Source organism: Echinops telfairi, unplaced genomic scaffold (assembly GCF_000313985.2).
Source record: "Echinops telfairi isolate 266 unplaced genomic scaffold, ASM31398v2 ScPeMD7_25;HRSCAF=90, whole genome shotgun sequence".
Lineage (NCBI taxonomy): Eukaryota > Metazoa > Chordata > Mammalia > Afrosoricida > Tenrecidae > Echinops > Echinops telfairi.
The window spans coordinates 33,384,270-33,400,276 of NW_022103922.1; the positions used below are offsets into that span (position 1 = coordinate 33,384,270).

Consider the following 16,007-nt stretch of genomic DNA (forward strand, 5'->3'; position numbering starts at 1 on the left):
ACCCATCCATCATAGGTCTGGTCTGCATAGCCTCCATTCTCAATGAGCCCGTCGTGGTCCTTGTCAAACTTCATTTCAGACTCCATCACGGCCTACAGAAGGGATCAATTCACTGAGGACCCAGCGCCTCCTACAGAAAGGACCACAGCCAGGCGTGCCGCTGACACGCTGGGCGCTCTGCTCCGCAGGAACCCCTTACCAAACACACAGGCCACATGTCCCTCAGGAAGTCCAGGTCACCCGTCAGGTAATAGTCCCGATAAACCTGCAGCACAAACTTCAGGTTCAGGTCCTTCCAGTCGGCAGTGTCATGGATCAAGTACGCATTGACCCGGAGCCAGGGCTCGTCATCTGCGGGAGGGGAGGGGGGCCTGGTTCCTTTGCATTGGTGGGCAGGGGAGGGGGGTGCAGAAGGGGAGGGGTGGAGGGCTTCTACCTGGGTCCCCAATGTCATGGGGGATGACATTCCTCCTCTTCACGGGCGCTGTCAGCCCACTCATCAGGTACCGCCGTCGGGTCAGGTCCTCACTGAGGGTGGCCAGAGCTGGGGGACAGCCGGAGGAGGGGTGCAGAGGCGACCCGTCAGCGGGACACAGGTGTGTGTTGGGAGAAGGTGGAGGGAGGGATGATCTGAGTGGCCACGAGTTCAGGGGAAATGGGAAGCCCTGTGGGGAGAAGGGGGCACGGCGCAAGAGGGGCGCTTACCCATGTCATACTGCAGGCTGAGTTCGAGCTTGGGCCAGAGCATGACCAAGGCGAAGGACGCGTAAAAGTGGACATCGTAGGTGTTGTACATGCGATATTCCTGGCCTGGGGGAGGGGAGGGGGCAGAGACGGTTGCCAGCACTCCTGCTTCCCCCACAAAACTCCCCTCTCTAGCTTGTCTCCTAGAATTGGAGGTAGGACACTGTCACCTGTCAACACCATCCCCCACCTCCCCATCAAAGCCCCAAGGGAGACCCATCACCCCGAGTTGTGGTCGGCGAGGCACTAGCCGGCCTCAGGCACGTGCCCTGCCATGCCCAGGCTCCCCAGCAGCCCGTACCCTCAAGGTAGCCAAATCGGCCGTACTCTCGAAGCGTGGGCCGGAGCTGCCTCATGCTCCCTTCCAGCTCCTCAGGGAGAGTGTCCTCGGGCACATCCAGCCAGACGGTGCCTCCATCGGCCAGGAAGTACAGTTCATTGAACAGTGCAGATTTGTACCAGGCAGGCAAGGATCTAGGGAGGCAAGAGGAGGGCATGGTCTGAGGGTGGACCTCTCAGCAAAGGACAGGATTCTGGGGTTCAGGGCAAGTTGTGTGTGTGCAGAATCAATCTTGGCACAATCCTCTGGCATTTTGGTGGCTAGAGAGTGGATTGGGAGCCCTCGTCAGTTAGTGCCGAGAAAGGCAAGGTGGTCAAAGAGAGGGACCCCATAGGTACCTGTCCTCCAGTATTGGGTTCTGCCAAGCTGAGATCCTCTCTTCCCAGTCTGCATAGCGGCACAATGCATAGTGGCTAAGGGCGGGGGCTGCATTGCCATCTTGACCAAAGAATCTTGTGTACCACCTGGAGTGAGAGGGGCGCCAAGTGAGATCATTGGGTCTGGCTTAGAGCCCCGGCCCTGGAATCCTTGTACTTTCTCGACCTTATCACCTGTAGTAGACCTGGCTCTTGGCTCCAAACATGATCTTGGGCATGTCCCAAGCCAGTGAGAACTCCAGGCGGCATTGGCCTCGCGGAGGCAGCTTCCCCGAAACACACACTGCCCCGGCGAGACCGGCTCCTTTGTGAGAGGGGGCACTCGGGCCTGAGAAAACACAGAAGATTCAGCAGAAGCCCCTGCAGCCCCAGAACTTGGAAGCCCTAACGCGGCAACCAGCCCTAGTCATCCCTAGGCCTCCCCCCTGTCCCGAGCCAGGGGCGCCTCTCTTCCCAGACCTCCCTGTCAGACCCCACCATCACCAGCGGGGGAGTCCAGCTGTCCATCCTGCAGTAGATCTTGCCACACCTGCTGCCCAGTGCTGTCGGGGTCAAAGGCGGTGACGTGGGTAACGGTGGTATCTGCCTGTTAAGGACCCAAAGACTCGGTGAGGGGGAACCCCACAAATATGCTGGAGTTGGGCAAACTCTCCAGCTCCTGCTCCAGAATCCCAGTCTCCAGATTCCAGAGGTTTAAGGGCCGTGGTGCAGGTAGGCCCAGGGCCAGGGCGAGGTGAGGGGTTCAGGTACTAAGGTGGGGGAGGCAGACCCGCTTGTTACCGTGAGGCGTGCAGCCACAGCCATGGTGTAGGGGTTTGGGAAAGTCGGATGATGCAGCAGCAGCCCCTGTACCGTTTCCCCATCTCGCTCCAGACAGAAGGGCTCATTCCACAACCCCCCAGGGGCGTCATCCCCACCCCCCAGGCCATTCCGCATGGAGAACATGATGGACACTTCCAGCGCTTCGTCCCCTTCATTTTCAACGTCCCACACGAAGACTCCTACCGGCAGGCTGCTGTCCTGGGGGCGAGAGACCAGTCAGGGGATACTCAGTGTAGCCAGCCCCCTGCCCCCCCAGTACACTCTCTCTCTCTCCCCCCGCCCCACCTTCTGGCCCAGAGGACCTGACTGAAACAGCCCCCAATCTCTTCTGCTGTCCACTCCCATTTCCTCATCTTCTCAGGTGGCTGCCTACCGGGAGATTGGGACTGAAACTAGTTATGTGGAGGACCAGCCCCCACACCTGGGAAACCAGTATAATGCCCACGGCTCCCACCTCCCTCCTTTCACAGGTCATGGAATTCCCAGCAAAGATACATCCAAGGGTGGGGGTGAGCAGTAAGGGGACCCGAGAGGGGGCGCCTCACCTGGTAATCGTGGGGTAAGATGGGGGTGATTTGACGGCATGTGAGGGTGACATTCTGGCCAGGTAGCTGGTAGACCGTCCAGGCTCGGGGATAGAGGGCATGGTAGAAGGCAAAGAACCCACAGAGGCCCCAGTTCCAGCTGCGCAGGACACTTGGGTACTCCATGGACAGGACTTGCTGGTAGACAGTCTGCCCTTCCCGCCGCAGGCACACTGTGAACTACAGCAAACAGGCAGGCCGGTTGGCTTGGGGTAGCCCACAGGCACCCCGCCCTGCAAGATCACTCCCATTGCAGCTCCGATGTGTCATCCCCTAGACTTTGCCCGGAAGCTCGATGAGTCACGGCCAAGTCCTGGGGCCTCCCCCTCCATTCATCCATCTCCCAGGCAGCCTCTGCCTTCCCCCCTCCTGGGGTCTTAGTGCCCTAACAACATAATGCCTGGCATTCCATGCCCCTGCCATCTGGATGTCACTGACTATGTTTATAGACAAAGCAGAGTTTGTCAGTCCCTGTTTGGGTTCCAGTGACACCTGGGCACCCTTGGACTCTTCTGTCTGGCTTTCCCAGCCCTTCTTTTATTTCTGATTGACCTATCCTTCCCATGTCACACCTCCAAAGTGGAGTCATGTTAAAAAGAGTTGTACCATTATTACCACCATCAGTTCCGTCCTTCTTGTGTTCACTGCTATTAGCTCCCCATTCCCCTCCAACCTCTCCTCCGGAGCCCCCAAGAAGCCATTAATCCAGTTGCTGTCTCTGTTGATTTATAAGGGCCCATCTTGATCCCTGCTCTCTCCCTGCCCAGCATGACTGCCTTTGCTACCCAGAGCCAGCTCTCAACTCCTCCTCACTGCTCCTCAACACGATGCCTTTCCTCCTCTAGGCCTTGTGTTGGAGGGTGTGCCACCTGCTGAAACATCGCTCTTCAAGGGCTAGGTCAAATGCCATGTTCTCCTCCTCCCCCCCCCCCCAGGATGTCCCAGTGCCCCTCCAGCCCTGCAGTCACATGGTATTTCTTCCACCATTCTGTCTCCCTTGCTGTTCTCTAGGCTCCTTTCTAGTTCAGGGGCGCACCTTTCTCCCCTAGGACTCCGTGGCAGAGTTGGGGTGTGCGGTGTGTGGGCAGACGGGCACTCTGCAGTATGCCTTTCTCCTCGGGACACTACCCAGCTCTCTCATTTGGGCCCCGAGTTGGCCTTACACTCTATTTCCGCTCATATTTAAGCTTCTGGAAGGCTGGGCCTAGGCAGGATTGCCATCTTTTCCTTTGGCTCAAACTGTCTGCTCTTTGGACTGAAGAGAGAAAAGTATATTTTCATGTTGCTGAAATAGTGGACCAGAGCTGAGCCCACAGGTTCTTAGGCAAAGAGAGAAGGGCTTTGGAGCACCCACCTACCCACTGACCAACTCTGTGATCTCAGGCACACGGCCAAACCTCTCAGGTCTTTGTTTCCTCCTTTGTGGGGTGGCTCTAATAGTGGCCCTGACTTTGTAGGACTATTTTTGATCTTAAATTAGATAGTATGCTAAAAGCACCCAGGGCAATGCTTAGCGCACATTGGGCTGGCAATAAATGGTAGCTACCCTTATTACTTTAACTGGAGAGTCAATTCCAGAGGGTATTCCCTATGGGATGCCTAAGAGGTGAGCCAGGGAGGAAGCTTGGAGCATTGGGTAGGGCTGGTAAGCCTCAACTGGGAGGGCATTGTCATTAATTGGACTCGAGGCTGGCTAAGCATTTTTCCTTTGAAGATGAGCTGAAAGCTAGCGAGATCCTTCCAGACAGGGAATAGGAACTTGGTGGGCAACTTCAGACAGGAGGTCACTAGAAAGATATGACAAAACATGGGCCCAGAGCTGAGGAGGGAGTGGTGGGTACAGAAGGGGAGTGTCCAAAGAGGGAAGAAGGCAGAGGTCTTTCTAGGCTCTCAGCCAGAGAGACCCTCAGAGCCAGTAATCACTGGCAGAGGGCTGGTCTCTGGTGGAATGTTGGCAAATCTGGAGAGGCAGCAGGTGCTCTTAAGTATACATCCATTCTTTCTCTGAATGCACCTGTAACGCTTGGGGTTTGTTTCCCTTTAAGGTCCTACCGAATGAGCCAGGTTAAGTGGTCCAGGAAGTCTGTGTACTCCCTATGGCTGGTGGAGGTGGGCCAGCGAAGGTAGTCACTAGAAAAACTGAGGGTGTGGTGGCCAGGCTATTTCCTCCCTTCAGAACCGTGTGCCCTGGGTCTGATTCCTACTGTCAGTCCTCATGCAGGGCTGGCCCGTGGGAGGCATCATAAAAATTCTTATTGAAGCACAGACACATCTGACCACCACATCCTACACGACTCAGCAGGTCCTCCCTCTCCCGGCTCTTACTTGGTCAGCCATGACTGTCTGGTGCTGGTACATTCCAGGGTTGAGCTGCCAACGACAGAACTGGCCTCTCCAGCCACGGGTAATAGTACCTCCCCCGATGCCACCCAAGGGACAACCTGCAGAGAGAAATCAGAATGGTTAGTGGGGGTGGGAAGCAAAAACAGAACCTGATCTTCACTTTCTGGACCATAAAGGGGGTTCCCCACTCTGGCTGACCTGGAGGGCAACCCCGCCTGAGCAGGGCAGAGCTGGGGTGAGGCTCACCATAGATCTGTCTCAAGGGCACAGAATTGAACATGTCAATGAACGGTATCTTCTTCTCCACCTGAGTCTTCCGGTACCACCAATGAATGTACCTGAGGAGCAAGAAACGGTGTAGCGGTTAGGAGGCAGGTGGCTGGTGCCTCACATGCACCTGTTACCTCTCGATAAATGGCCGGAAGGCCCATCACCTCCTCTTCCAGACCTGTCCTCTTCTTGATCTCTCCAGTTCATTGTCCCTTCATCGCTCCTGTCACAGCAGCTCACAGTGGCGCTGTCATTGTTTGTCCTCTCTCCTCAGGACAGTGGCTCAATTTCCCCTTTGCCCAACTCCACTACCACTGCTTGAGTCCGCGCTAGGAGCTCTTGTCTAAGTCACTGACAGGGCCAAGTTCTGCTTCTAAGTTGGCGTGACCAATCCTCCACAGGCAGAGAGCTGTCACCTTTTAAAAAGGTTCATTTCCTGCCCCACTCCCAATTTTCAGAGGTAACAGTTTAGAGAATATGCCAAGGAGGGGCATGGGGAATCTCATCCAGACAACCACTCTTTACATTTAGGGCAGTGGTTCTCAATCGGTGGGTCACGACCCCTTTGTGGTTGGATGATCCTTTCACAGGGGTTGCCCGATTCATCACAGAAGTAAAATGACAGTTATGAAGTAGCAACAAAATAATTTTATGGTTGAGGGTCACCACAACATGAGGGACGTTATTAAAGGGTCATGGCATTAGAAGGTTGAGAACCACTGATTTAGGGGTATTTCCTCTGATTCAACTCTCACCAAAAAACCAAACTCACTGCCATTGATGCTGACTCACAGCGGCCCTATAGGACAGGGTAGAACTGTCCCAGGAGTTTCCCAGATTGTAACTGGTTTTTTTGTGTGTGTGACTATAACTGTTTACAGGAGTAGAAAGCCCCATCTTTCTCCCAAGGAGGGGCTGGTGGTGGTTTCGAACTGCCGACCCTACAGATCGCAGCCCAACTCATAACCACTATGCCACCTTATGCTTCCATAGCCCCCTAATAAAGCCTTCTGGAAACCCCATTGTTTTCCTGTTCTTGCCACAGCCCAGTCAGACCTGCCATCTGATTTCACATTCCTCACATGCACCTGGCGTACTTGTAGGTTCGAGGAAAGGGACAGTGACACAGACAGCTCCCAGGGCAGGCCGCATGGTCTGCAACCAGTAAGCCCACTTTGAATTTACAAATGAAATGAAAGAAGGGGCAAGGGGGAGGGAACTGTTTTTTTCCCTTTTACATTGGAATGGAGGTGGGTTCTGGGGTAGAGAGGGCAGGTGGGGAGACAGGATGATATGAAGGTCCTCTGGCAGCTCTGAGGCTGCTGGACTTTGAAACTGGGATCCAGGAAGAGCACAGCGGGGACTAGGTCCGCTTGGGAGAAGGAATGCCAGCTATGAAGGCGGCCGAAGCGAGGTGTCTAGAATAAGCACTCAGTAGGGTCTGACTGAAGGGCTCCTGGCTGGAGGAGAACAAAGTTGAGTTCTGCCCCACCATGGCCTGAGAAGTGTCGGTGTGCCCCCACCCCCAGCCCCACCTCAGCTCCCTCTTAAGAGTCTTCTACCCAAGTAAACACTCCTAACTTAGCAGCTGCCCATTCCTGGCCTACTCGGTAACTGCAGCCTCGACTCAGGATTAGCCTTCAGCATTCTCCCGTGTCTCACCCGGTTCTCACCTCAGTGCAAGGCCTCATCCCATTCCTAAAGCCCTATGCCAGTCACCCCCCACCCTCAGCTGGCATGGGGAGCCAAGTCCAGGGGACTGGGCACAGCTTCAGGCCCCCATGACTCAGTTCATATTCAGGAGCTGAGGTTAGCTTGGTGCCCACCAGTTCTTGACCTCCTTGTCTCCACCATGTAGACCCCATTGTACTGCTCTGACTCTGGGCCCCGAGGTCTGTCTTCATTCCCCCAAGGCTTAGGACTTAGTGTCGGTTGGGCCGGTGTCAGGAGGAACCCAGCGAGATGGTTTCCTCTGGCCCAGGCCACATACAGGAACTGGCAAAGGAGCAGGGCATTTGGGTGCCACTGGCCCTTCTTACTGCGGAGGGCTGGGAGCGCACTGGAGCAGTGAAAGCACCCCCTCCACCCCCCACCTTAGGTTAGAGGCGGTCAGTGCTGTGGCCTTCTCAGCGTGTGCCCTGCCTCAGGGCGATGCTTTCCATCTTTACAGCTACTTGCTCTACCTGCCTCCCCCTCCGCTGGTCTTGGTGAGGATCTATCTGGCGGCATCTAGAGAGGTTCTACAGCTTAGGCCAAGTTCTAGGGGTGTCAGCCACTCTGGAGAGGGGGAATCAGGGCAAGCTCTGAAAGACTTTGCAAGGGTTCTGGGGGCGGGGGGCACCTATGGTGGCATCTATCTGGTGAGAAATCAGCTTTGTTTTTTTATATCCGGATGATCTATTCCACCCAAGGGGTGGCCTCTGCTCACCACCGACCGTCTCTTTAGAGACCTGCACCCACTCCCTACAGAAAAGCTTGAAGAAAGCCGTGGTGGGCTCGCATGAGGCACAACGCCTGCCTGCCTGCCTGTTGCCTGCCCTAGAAGCCCAGGGAATCTGAGAAACGCTCCCTCCCAAGGAAAGTAACATTGTGTCCGAACGGCTACAGCCACACTAGCTTGTCCTGCCTTGCCACAAAGCATAGCTAATCCTCAAGAGAGAGGTACAGAAGGGAACCTAAATGGGATAGACTGGAGGCAAGCTCTGTTCAGCAGAAAAGAAAATGGAGGGAAGAAGGCACTGCAAAGACAAGTGATCTGGTCTCACCACCCCACACCACAGGGCCTAGAATATCCTGGGGCTGGGGGTCCCTTGACCTGGACAGGGGCCCATCTGTCTTCTCACCAAGGCCTTGCCATCTCTACTGGGAGTCTTGTGCTGGTACAAAGTGACGCCAAAGGTCTTATGAGCACTGGGGTCCACTCACCTCAAGCCCATGCCCACATGCTTTATCTTGTAGCTTAGCGAGATGTTGTTGGCTTGTAAGGGTTTCCTCTTCTCTGTAAACTCATGAGCGAGGCAGATGCGCCAGCCAAAAGGGGGCACCTGGTAGCCTCTAGCTTTGCCCTCATAGGAAGCCATCAGCTGCCCATGGTTCGCATCCTGGGGCCGAGTGTCTTCGGCGTTCTCCCCAACTGCAAGGTGCGCAGCCTCAGCGCCCCCGGTATCTTCCAGGCAGCCAACCTGCGGTTCCCCCTTGGTGCAGCCGGTCTGCCCCGAGGCCGGGAGGCCGGTTTCCATATTTGTTTCCTGTATCCTGGGTCCCCACGACCTCGATGGCCCCGGGTCCTGCGCTCTCTGGAACAAAGTATCTGGCTGGCCAAGTCCAGAAAGCAACGCCGGTCGCAGTCAGGTGCCGTCCCGGATGGCAGGGAGCTCGGAAGCGAGGAGGTGAGCCGGTGCCGCCGCAGAGCCGAGGCGAGGTGGCTGCAGCGGCGGCGGCAGCAGCAGCAGCAATGAAGTCGCCCCGGGCTGTCCCTCGGTTGTCTCTCCGGATCCTGGGCGGGAAGGGTCGGGCCTCGTCGTCATTGGGCCGCGGTGATCCCAGCGCCCGGCCAAAGGGCGGCTGGGCGCACGGAGAGGGGAGGAGTCCCGGGGCCAGCCCGCAAGGCACCGCCCCCGGGGCCGGCCGGGGAGAGCGGGGGCCGCGGCGGCCCGGTCCCCGAGCAGCCAGCAGACGCCCCCAGGGCTGGGCGCCGGGCCCCCCCCGCCGCGCTCTGCGGCCGAGCCCGAGCCCGGCCCCCGGCCCGGGGGAGGGTGACCCAAGGCGCCGAGACCACTCGAGTCCCTTCCGGCCGGGCCAGCTGGGCGCTTCCGGCCGGAAGGGGCTCCGTGGGGGTGCCGAAGGGAAGTCCCGCCTCACGCGTCGTCTACACCGGGGCTTCGCCGCGCACCTGGCCGGGCCCTGGAGGGGCGCGCAGGTGAGGGTTTCGCGGGCCGAGACACCTCCCCCCTCCCCCAGTTTCGACCGTGCGAGGTGCCTGGCGTCGGGGCGCGAGCGGACGGGCGCCATGGCCCGGGGCGGGGACGGGGAGCCTTTAGGGAGGGGGCGGAGGCCGGCTGGAGCTCCCCACTGGCCGGGGCCGGGGGTCTGGGCCTTCGAGCGACGCTTCTCCCCTCCGAGTGAGTCCCATCTGCCACCGGAGGCGCCCAGCCGCTCGCCCCCCGCCCCACCGGCAGCGCGGTGCTGACCACCGGCCTCCTCTGGTCTCACCGAGCAGCTACTGACCGCAGTCGCTGGTCTCGTGCGGCCAGCGGTGCTGACCTGCGACCGGGGACCCCCGGGTTCTCTAGATCCGATGCGGAGCTGCCATGATCGAAGTGGTAGCAGAGCTGAGCCGGGGGCCTGTGTTTCTGGCGGGGGAGGCGCTGGAATGTGTGGTGACCGTTACCAACCCCCTGCCCCCCACGGCCACTTCTGCATCCAGGTGCGGATACCGGTACTGAATGAAGAAGGTGGTCCTTCCGGGAGGGAGCCTGGGGTCTCTCGTGCCAGGCTGGGGTTCCAGGTGTCCAGTAGCTACACCCGTGGCCCCCGCCTGCTTGCTGATTTACTTGTAGGAAAGGGCTGTGGAGCTGATTGGGATGTACGGACTGATGGACCAACGGCAGAGCCCTCCTTCCCCCAGGCCCATGCCATTCACATACAGTTGCATACTTCTCTCTGTTGAGTGGTTTCTCCTCGGGTTCTACGCTCTCTGATCGCTAGCACTGTCTGCTCATCTAGGTGTCCCCCAAAAGTGTGGGAGGGGGTTGGGAGAGCACTTGTGAAGTCAAAGACCACCCCTCCCGCGCCCCTTTTCCTCTCTCCATAGTGAGGCTCTGGCCTGGGCCAGTGCACAGATCCACTGTCAGTTCCATGCCAGTGAGAGCCGCGTGGCACTGCCACCCCCGGACTCGAACCAACCAGAGGTCCAGCCCGAGAGCCAGACGGTCTTCCTCCCACACCGAGGTTAGAGATGTTGCCTTTGGGGGTGGAGAGGCGGCGCTTCAGCCTCTAGTGGACTGGTCATATGGTTCCTGTGGGCCATTATGGTTCCTGTCCCAGTGGGTATGGGGGGGCAATGAAGTGGCTCCTTTAGGGGTCTAAGATCGCTCACACCAGGAAAAGAAGGGTCGCCTTGCTCGGGCTGTCCTTTGTTTGCAGCCTTCAAAGCCCACTTGCCTGGCCCAGTTCTGGAAGACAGAGTCATTGCATTTCCATCTTCCTTTATCTCTTTTAAGGGGTCCTGGGGGCATTACGTATTGGGCTGCTGATAGCAAGGTCAGCAGTTCGGAACCACCAGTTCCTGCAAAGAGTTGCCATCTGGAAATCCCCAGGGGCAGTTCTGCTCCTATGAGTTTGGGTTTTTGAGTGAGTGTCTCTTTTAGGAGAGAGGGGTCAATGTATTCTTTCCACTCCACCGAAAATCCTCTTCTGTGATTTGCGGCTAGAGCCTGGAGAGTCCAAATCATGTGAGTGGTTGTCCCCCCCACCCCACCCCCCACCTCCCACCACACCCCTACTGACTTCTAAGTCTCCTGGAGGGAGAACTCCCCTGCCTGCCCTGACTACCTGCTTCCCAACCAGACTCCTACAGTGAAGTCCTGCCCATAGAGGGACCACCCTCCTTTCGGGGCCAGTCAGTCAAGTACGTCTACAAACTGACCATTGGCTGCCAGCGTGTCAACTCCCCCATCACTTTACTCAGGGTCCCTCTGAGGGTACTTGTGCTGACTGGTAAGTAAGGAGTCCCCGAGGGAAGGGTTAGGGGAGGCTCACGGAAGCAGAAATGATCCTAGGCGGCTTGTGAGCGGATCAAGAGGTGTTTTCTGGTCTTCATGAAGGTACTGGGGAGGTGCCCTCCATACTCTCACCCCTCTTGGGTTGTAATCTAAAATCCGAACCTCCATTCTGGCTTCTGGCCCTCTCCCCTCATTCTCTCCCTAGGCCTTCAGGATCTCCGGTTTCCCCAGGATGAGGCTGTGGCCCCATCCAGTCCATTCCTGGAGGAGGATGAAGGTGGGAAGAAGGATTCGTGGCTTGCCGAGTTGGCTGGGGAGCGCCTCATGGCCGCCACATCCTGCCGCAGCCTCCGTGAGCATCCTTTCCAAGTGGCCCTCCCCCCTCCCTCTCCCCCCTCCCCATGGCCTTTCTGTCTCAGGGACACAGTCTCCTAACCCCTGCATTCATCAGCGAGTGCTCACTGACCTCTCACATTGCATGAGAAAGAAACACCCCACCTTCAGCCCCAGTTTTCAGTCTCGGCCATTTGCCAGTGTGGATTCCAGGCTTACAGCTTCTCATTCTGCCCAGATCTGTACAACATCAGTGATGGCCGAGGCAAAGTTGGGACCTTTGGCATCTTCAAATCTGTCTACAGACTTGGCGAGGATGTGGTGGGGACGTTGGACTTAGGGGAAGGCACCGTAGCTTGTTTGCAGGTGAGAGTGGCAAGGGGCTGCTGGGGCACCAGGTCTGGAGGGCTAGGATGGAGGTCCTAGAAGAAGAACCTGCATGAAGAGGGGGTAGATGTAGAAGTGACCCTTTCATGGGTTAAGTGGCTTGAGGTTGGGCTGCCCTCTCGCTACAGGTAGCACTTCTAAATGCCTGCAACCTTGCTCCCAGTTTTCAGTAAGTTTACAGACCGAGGAGCGGGTACAGCCTGAGTACCAACGACGGCGCGGGGCGGGAGGTGCCCCTTCTGTGTCCCATGTGACTCATGCCCGGCACCAGGAGTCCTGCCTGCATACCACCAGAACCAGCTTCTCCCTCCCCATCCCTCTCAGCTCTACCCCAGGCTTCTACACAGCTATTGGTGAGACCCTGATGATTGTGGGGGTGAGGGAAGGCGGCACAGGCTGTGCATGCTTAGAATGCAATGTCTCCGGAGCCTGAACGTGCTCTGGACATACCTACACCTGGCCTCTTTCTGAAACCTTACTTCAACTTCTGCTGTTACCTCGACATACCGACCCCCTAAGCCCATCTCCTTGCTCACCCCTCCCTGTTGGGAACCTTGTGATGCACTGATCTGGTGACTCCCAGCCCTTTGGCTGCCTAGTCATGACAGTCCCTCTCTGGGGTTGACCCTGCGTGCCTTGTCTCGCTTCTCTGGCTAATATACAAGAGTCCTCAGGAAAAACCCTTGATCCCAGCTCCCTGCTCCCTTCCTGAGAACAGTTTCTCAGTCATTGCATACGGCTACATCCTGTCGTGGGCTATTACTCCTGCTGTCTTCTAATGCCTTTACTGATGTCTCTCCCCCAACTCTCCCCCCGACCTCCAGTGTCCCTGAAGTGGCGATTGCATTTTGAATTTGTCACATCCCGAGAACCAGGTTTGGTGCTCCTACCCCCCATGGAACAGTCTGAGCCTGCCACCTGGACGGGGCCTGAGCAAGTACCCGTGGACACCTTCAGCTGGGACCTCCCCATCAAGGTGCTACCCACCAGTCCCACCCTGGCTTCCTATGCTGCCCCCGGCCCCAGCACCAGCACCATAACCATCTGACATGGGCCCAGCTGCCCAATGATCTTCAAGATTCTGAGCCCCGAGCCTCTGGACTCTTAGCAGGGCCCGCCTTTCCCACTGGGGGCCCAGGGGCATGGACAATCAGAGGCAGACTTTCAGCTGTAGTATTTGTTTATTGAGTCAGGAACAACTGGCAGCTGCTAGTGGTCTCTCTGGAAGTGGCAGCAGTAGCAGTGGGGCGTCAGCAGAAGGGGGCTCTGTGGAGTCTAGCTGGAGCGGGGAAGGGCAGGAGCCCCGGGATCAGGATTGTTAGCCGAGCCCCACTCTGGGTTGGGCCCGCCCCCTTTGCAGGGCAGCCGAGGGTCCGCCTTTTGCACCAGGGAGAATTGGCAGGTTCCTGCCTCTTGACGCACCTCACATCCAGCAGGGAAGTCGATGGGGTGCTGGGATCTATGGAACCAAAGGAGGGGGCAGGGAGTCAACAGAGTGGAGGGCCCTCTTGCCCTGCCCCACATCACGCTCCCAGCATTCCCCTGACATCTTCCTTCACTACTTCTTTGCTGTCCCCCACCCCTCACTCAGCTCTAACTTTCCCTTTATGGACTCATGATGATATCACAGGATTGTTTACCTGGAAGACACACCCTTACCTCCCTCACTTTGTCACCCAAATCCGCACTCTTGCTGGTACCTCCAGGTGTGGCTCACCTCATGCTACTCTTCTGCCATCTAGTTCCTCCCTGCCAGCCCTCGGTCACTCATGCCACTCACATGTCACAGCAGCCCACGCCGACCGGGTGCAGACAGGTGCAGTGGAAACAGTCCTTGCCGAGCCAGGATTCGCCCAGGGTAAAATATTTCCCCTCATACTGGCAGGGGGCTAGGGAAGAAGGGGACATGTTAGTGTGGCAGGGTGTGGGGGGCAGACAGAAACCCTTTAGGTCTGAGGTGGAAGAGCATTGGGGGCACACTCCTGTTGAGTTTTCCTTTTCTGATTTAGCGAGGACATGCCAGCACCGCACCATCACACACAAGCACACACACACATACGCACCCCGCGCCTTTGTCCTTTCTTGCCGCCTCGACCCCCTAGGGTTACCTTGCGCCTGGAAGTAGCACTTGCTGTGGACTCCTGGGTGCTGGAGGAGCAGTGAGATCAGCAAGCAGAGGACCCCCTGGCCTCCCAGGGGCCCCTGGGCCTGTCTTGCCCAGAGCATCCTCAGGGCCATTCCCGCAGCACGGGCGCTCTGGAACCTTCGGGCCTCTGTCTCCGGGGCTTGTCTTGGTTTCTCTCTTTGAGCTTCTCTCTTCCTGTCCCGGGCTCCTGTCTCACACCTTCTCAGTGCCCTCTGCTCTCCCCGGCCTGGTGATGTTTATAGGGTGAGGACCCTGGCCCCCTGCTGAGCAGAGCTGGAAACGCTGTAACTCTGTTTCCTGAGGTGAGGGCACGAAAACAAGAGGTCTCGCTTTAACAAGCTGTGAGCGCTGATTCATGCCCCAGCATAGCTAGCAGGAGGGTGGTGGCCATGGAAGGGGCTCTGGGCCGGGCACTTCCCCAGCAAGGCGTGGGGAGGGGTGAGGGCCCCCAGGTGGTCCCCAGATCTCTTCCCTGGCTGGAGAGGAGGAAGCATTCCACTACCCTCCTTCCCCGACCCCCCCCCTTAAACTCCAGGGGTGTGTGTGCTGGGATCCCTGCCTGGACCGGAGGGAGGCATTTCCTGGGGATGGCTAATCCTGTGCCCCAGCCAAACCAAGGCGCTGAAGTGGGGTGCGACAGCCAGCCGCTCCAGGAGAGGGAACAGGCACCTGGAGTGGGGGCGGGGGCTCCTTGATGCATCCTGGAGTCAGGGTTGTCCCTCTTAGATAGGGAGGGGTGTCTTCTGCAGGTACCCCACAGGGAAGTAACACTGCTCGTCACCCCAATACCTACAGCAGATGCAAACCCATGCCTGGAGTGGGGGGCAGTTCTGCCCTCCCTCTCAGAGAGGAGCGTCTCCTGCCAACCTCCTAGTGGGAAAGGCGCCACCCTATGTCTCAGATGTGCTCCTCTTCCTCTACAGGACGGACTGAGCTCTTAGGAATGTATCCTCTGATCTCCACTGAGCTTCCCCAAGGTTCTGCAGGACCTCAAGATATGGGTGATTCAGAGCATAGGCTGTGGAGTCAGGTGACTTAGATGCAGATCCTGATGCTTCTTACCAGCTATGCAGTCTTGGGCAAGGCACTTCAGCTCTCTAAGCCTATTTCCTTACCTTGAGCAATGCAGATAATAACATCCACTCAGGGGGTTGTTATGAGGATTCAGTGGGAGAATCCAGGTAATGTTCTCAGCACCATCTCTGGCATGCAAACCTCTGAAAAGATTAGTTGCTACTCCCACTACCGTTCCTAAAGGGTTTATCTGTTCTGAATCCCATGTGTCCAGAGCTCTTATCTGTACCATTGTGTGCTCTCTGGTCTAGCCAGATTTGTGAGGTAGAACTGGGTCGTGGTGGTGATTGTGGGCTGGGGAGCATTCAGGAATCAGAGGATTGATGTGTGATTGGTCGGTGTGATACAACACCTTGGTTGAATCATCCCTTCCTTATAACCCTTCTGTGGGGGGATATCCGATTGTCTACAGATGGGCTTTGGGTCTCCACTCCAACCCCCCTCGTTTGCATCGATATAGTTGTTTGTTTTTGTTTTGGATCTTTTGATACCTGATCCCATAGACACCTCATGATCACACAGGCTGATATGCTTCTTCCATGTAAGCTTATTTGCTTAGATGGCTGGGATATCATGAGGGTAGGGGGATAGTCAGGGAGGGGGAAAGGGGAACCCATCACAAGGTTGGATATATAACCCCCTTCCAAAGGGGACAAATAACACAAATGTGGGTGAAGGGAGACAATGGACAGTGTAAGATACGAAATAATAACAATATTTAATTGATCAAGGATTCACGAGGGTGGCGGAGGGAGGTGAAAAAGAGGAGCTTATATCAAGGGCTCGAGTAGAAAATGTTTTGGAAATGATGGCAACGTATGTACAAACATACTTGATACAATTGATGAATGGAATGTTATATAT

General features: G+C 56.9%; 3 protein-coding genes across 4 annotated transcripts in view; 1 reads left to right on the forward strand and 2 right to left on the reverse strand.

The window, feature by feature from the left end:
• The window catches only part of GBA2 (glucosylceramidase beta 2), a 10,958-nt gene extending 1,876 nt beyond the window's left edge, over positions 1-9,082 (reverse strand). The window contains exons 1-13 of the mRNA XM_030885356.2: positions 8,406-9,082; positions 5,457-5,548; positions 5,193-5,308; positions 2,829-3,047; positions 2,242-2,481; positions 1,945-2,047; positions 1,636-1,789; positions 1,423-1,548; positions 1,046-1,218; positions 706-810; positions 437-544; positions 200-351; positions 1-92 (exon numbers count right to left, since the gene is read on the reverse strand). The exon at positions 1-92 is cut by the window's left edge and continues 8 nt beyond it. Coding sequence (XP_030741216.1) covers positions 1-92; positions 200-351; positions 437-544; positions 706-810; positions 1,046-1,218; positions 1,423-1,548; positions 1,636-1,789; positions 1,945-2,047; positions 2,242-2,481; positions 2,829-3,047; positions 5,193-5,308; positions 5,457-5,548; positions 8,406-8,719 — 1,994 coding nt within the window. The 5' untranslated portion in view covers positions 8,720-9,082. The remainder of the gene's footprint in view (positions 93-199; positions 352-436; positions 545-705; positions 811-1,045; positions 1,219-1,422; positions 1,549-1,635; positions 1,790-1,944; positions 2,048-2,241; positions 2,482-2,828; positions 3,048-5,192; positions 5,309-5,456; positions 5,549-8,405) is intronic.
• Positions 9,083-9,326: 244 nt separating this feature from the next.
• RGP1 (RGP1 homolog, RAB6A GEF complex partner 1) lies at positions 9,327-15,568 on the forward strand. 2 transcript variants are annotated; one of them, XM_004712408.3, is made up of 9 exons: positions 9,327-9,399; positions 9,773-9,906; positions 10,294-10,430; positions 10,850-10,933; positions 11,049-11,198; positions 11,409-11,555; positions 11,775-11,902; positions 12,087-12,276; positions 12,748-15,568. In XM_004712408.3, exons 2-9 carry the CDS (start codon positions 9,791-9,793, stop codon positions 12,969-12,971), a joined length of 1,176 nt encoding a protein of 391 aa, XP_004712465.1. In that variant the 5' UTR covers positions 9,327-9,399; positions 9,773-9,790; the 3' UTR covers positions 12,972-15,568. The 2 variants fall into 2 exon arrangements, with proteins under 2 accessions (XP_004712465.1, XP_045145217.1); XM_045289282.1 differs by having other exon boundaries at positions 10,853-10,933.
• Positions 13,113-14,161, reverse strand: LOC101655378 (microseminoprotein, prostate associated). Its single transcript, XM_004712407.2, has 3 exons — positions 14,032-14,161; positions 13,704-13,812; positions 13,113-13,382 (listed from the first exon to the last, which is right to left on the reverse strand). The coding sequence occupies exons 1-3, from the start codon at positions 14,159-14,161 to the stop codon at positions 13,199-13,201; spliced, it is 423 nt and encodes a 140-aa protein (XP_004712464.1). The 3' UTR covers positions 13,113-13,198.
• Positions 15,569-16,007: the final 439 nt, after the last annotated feature.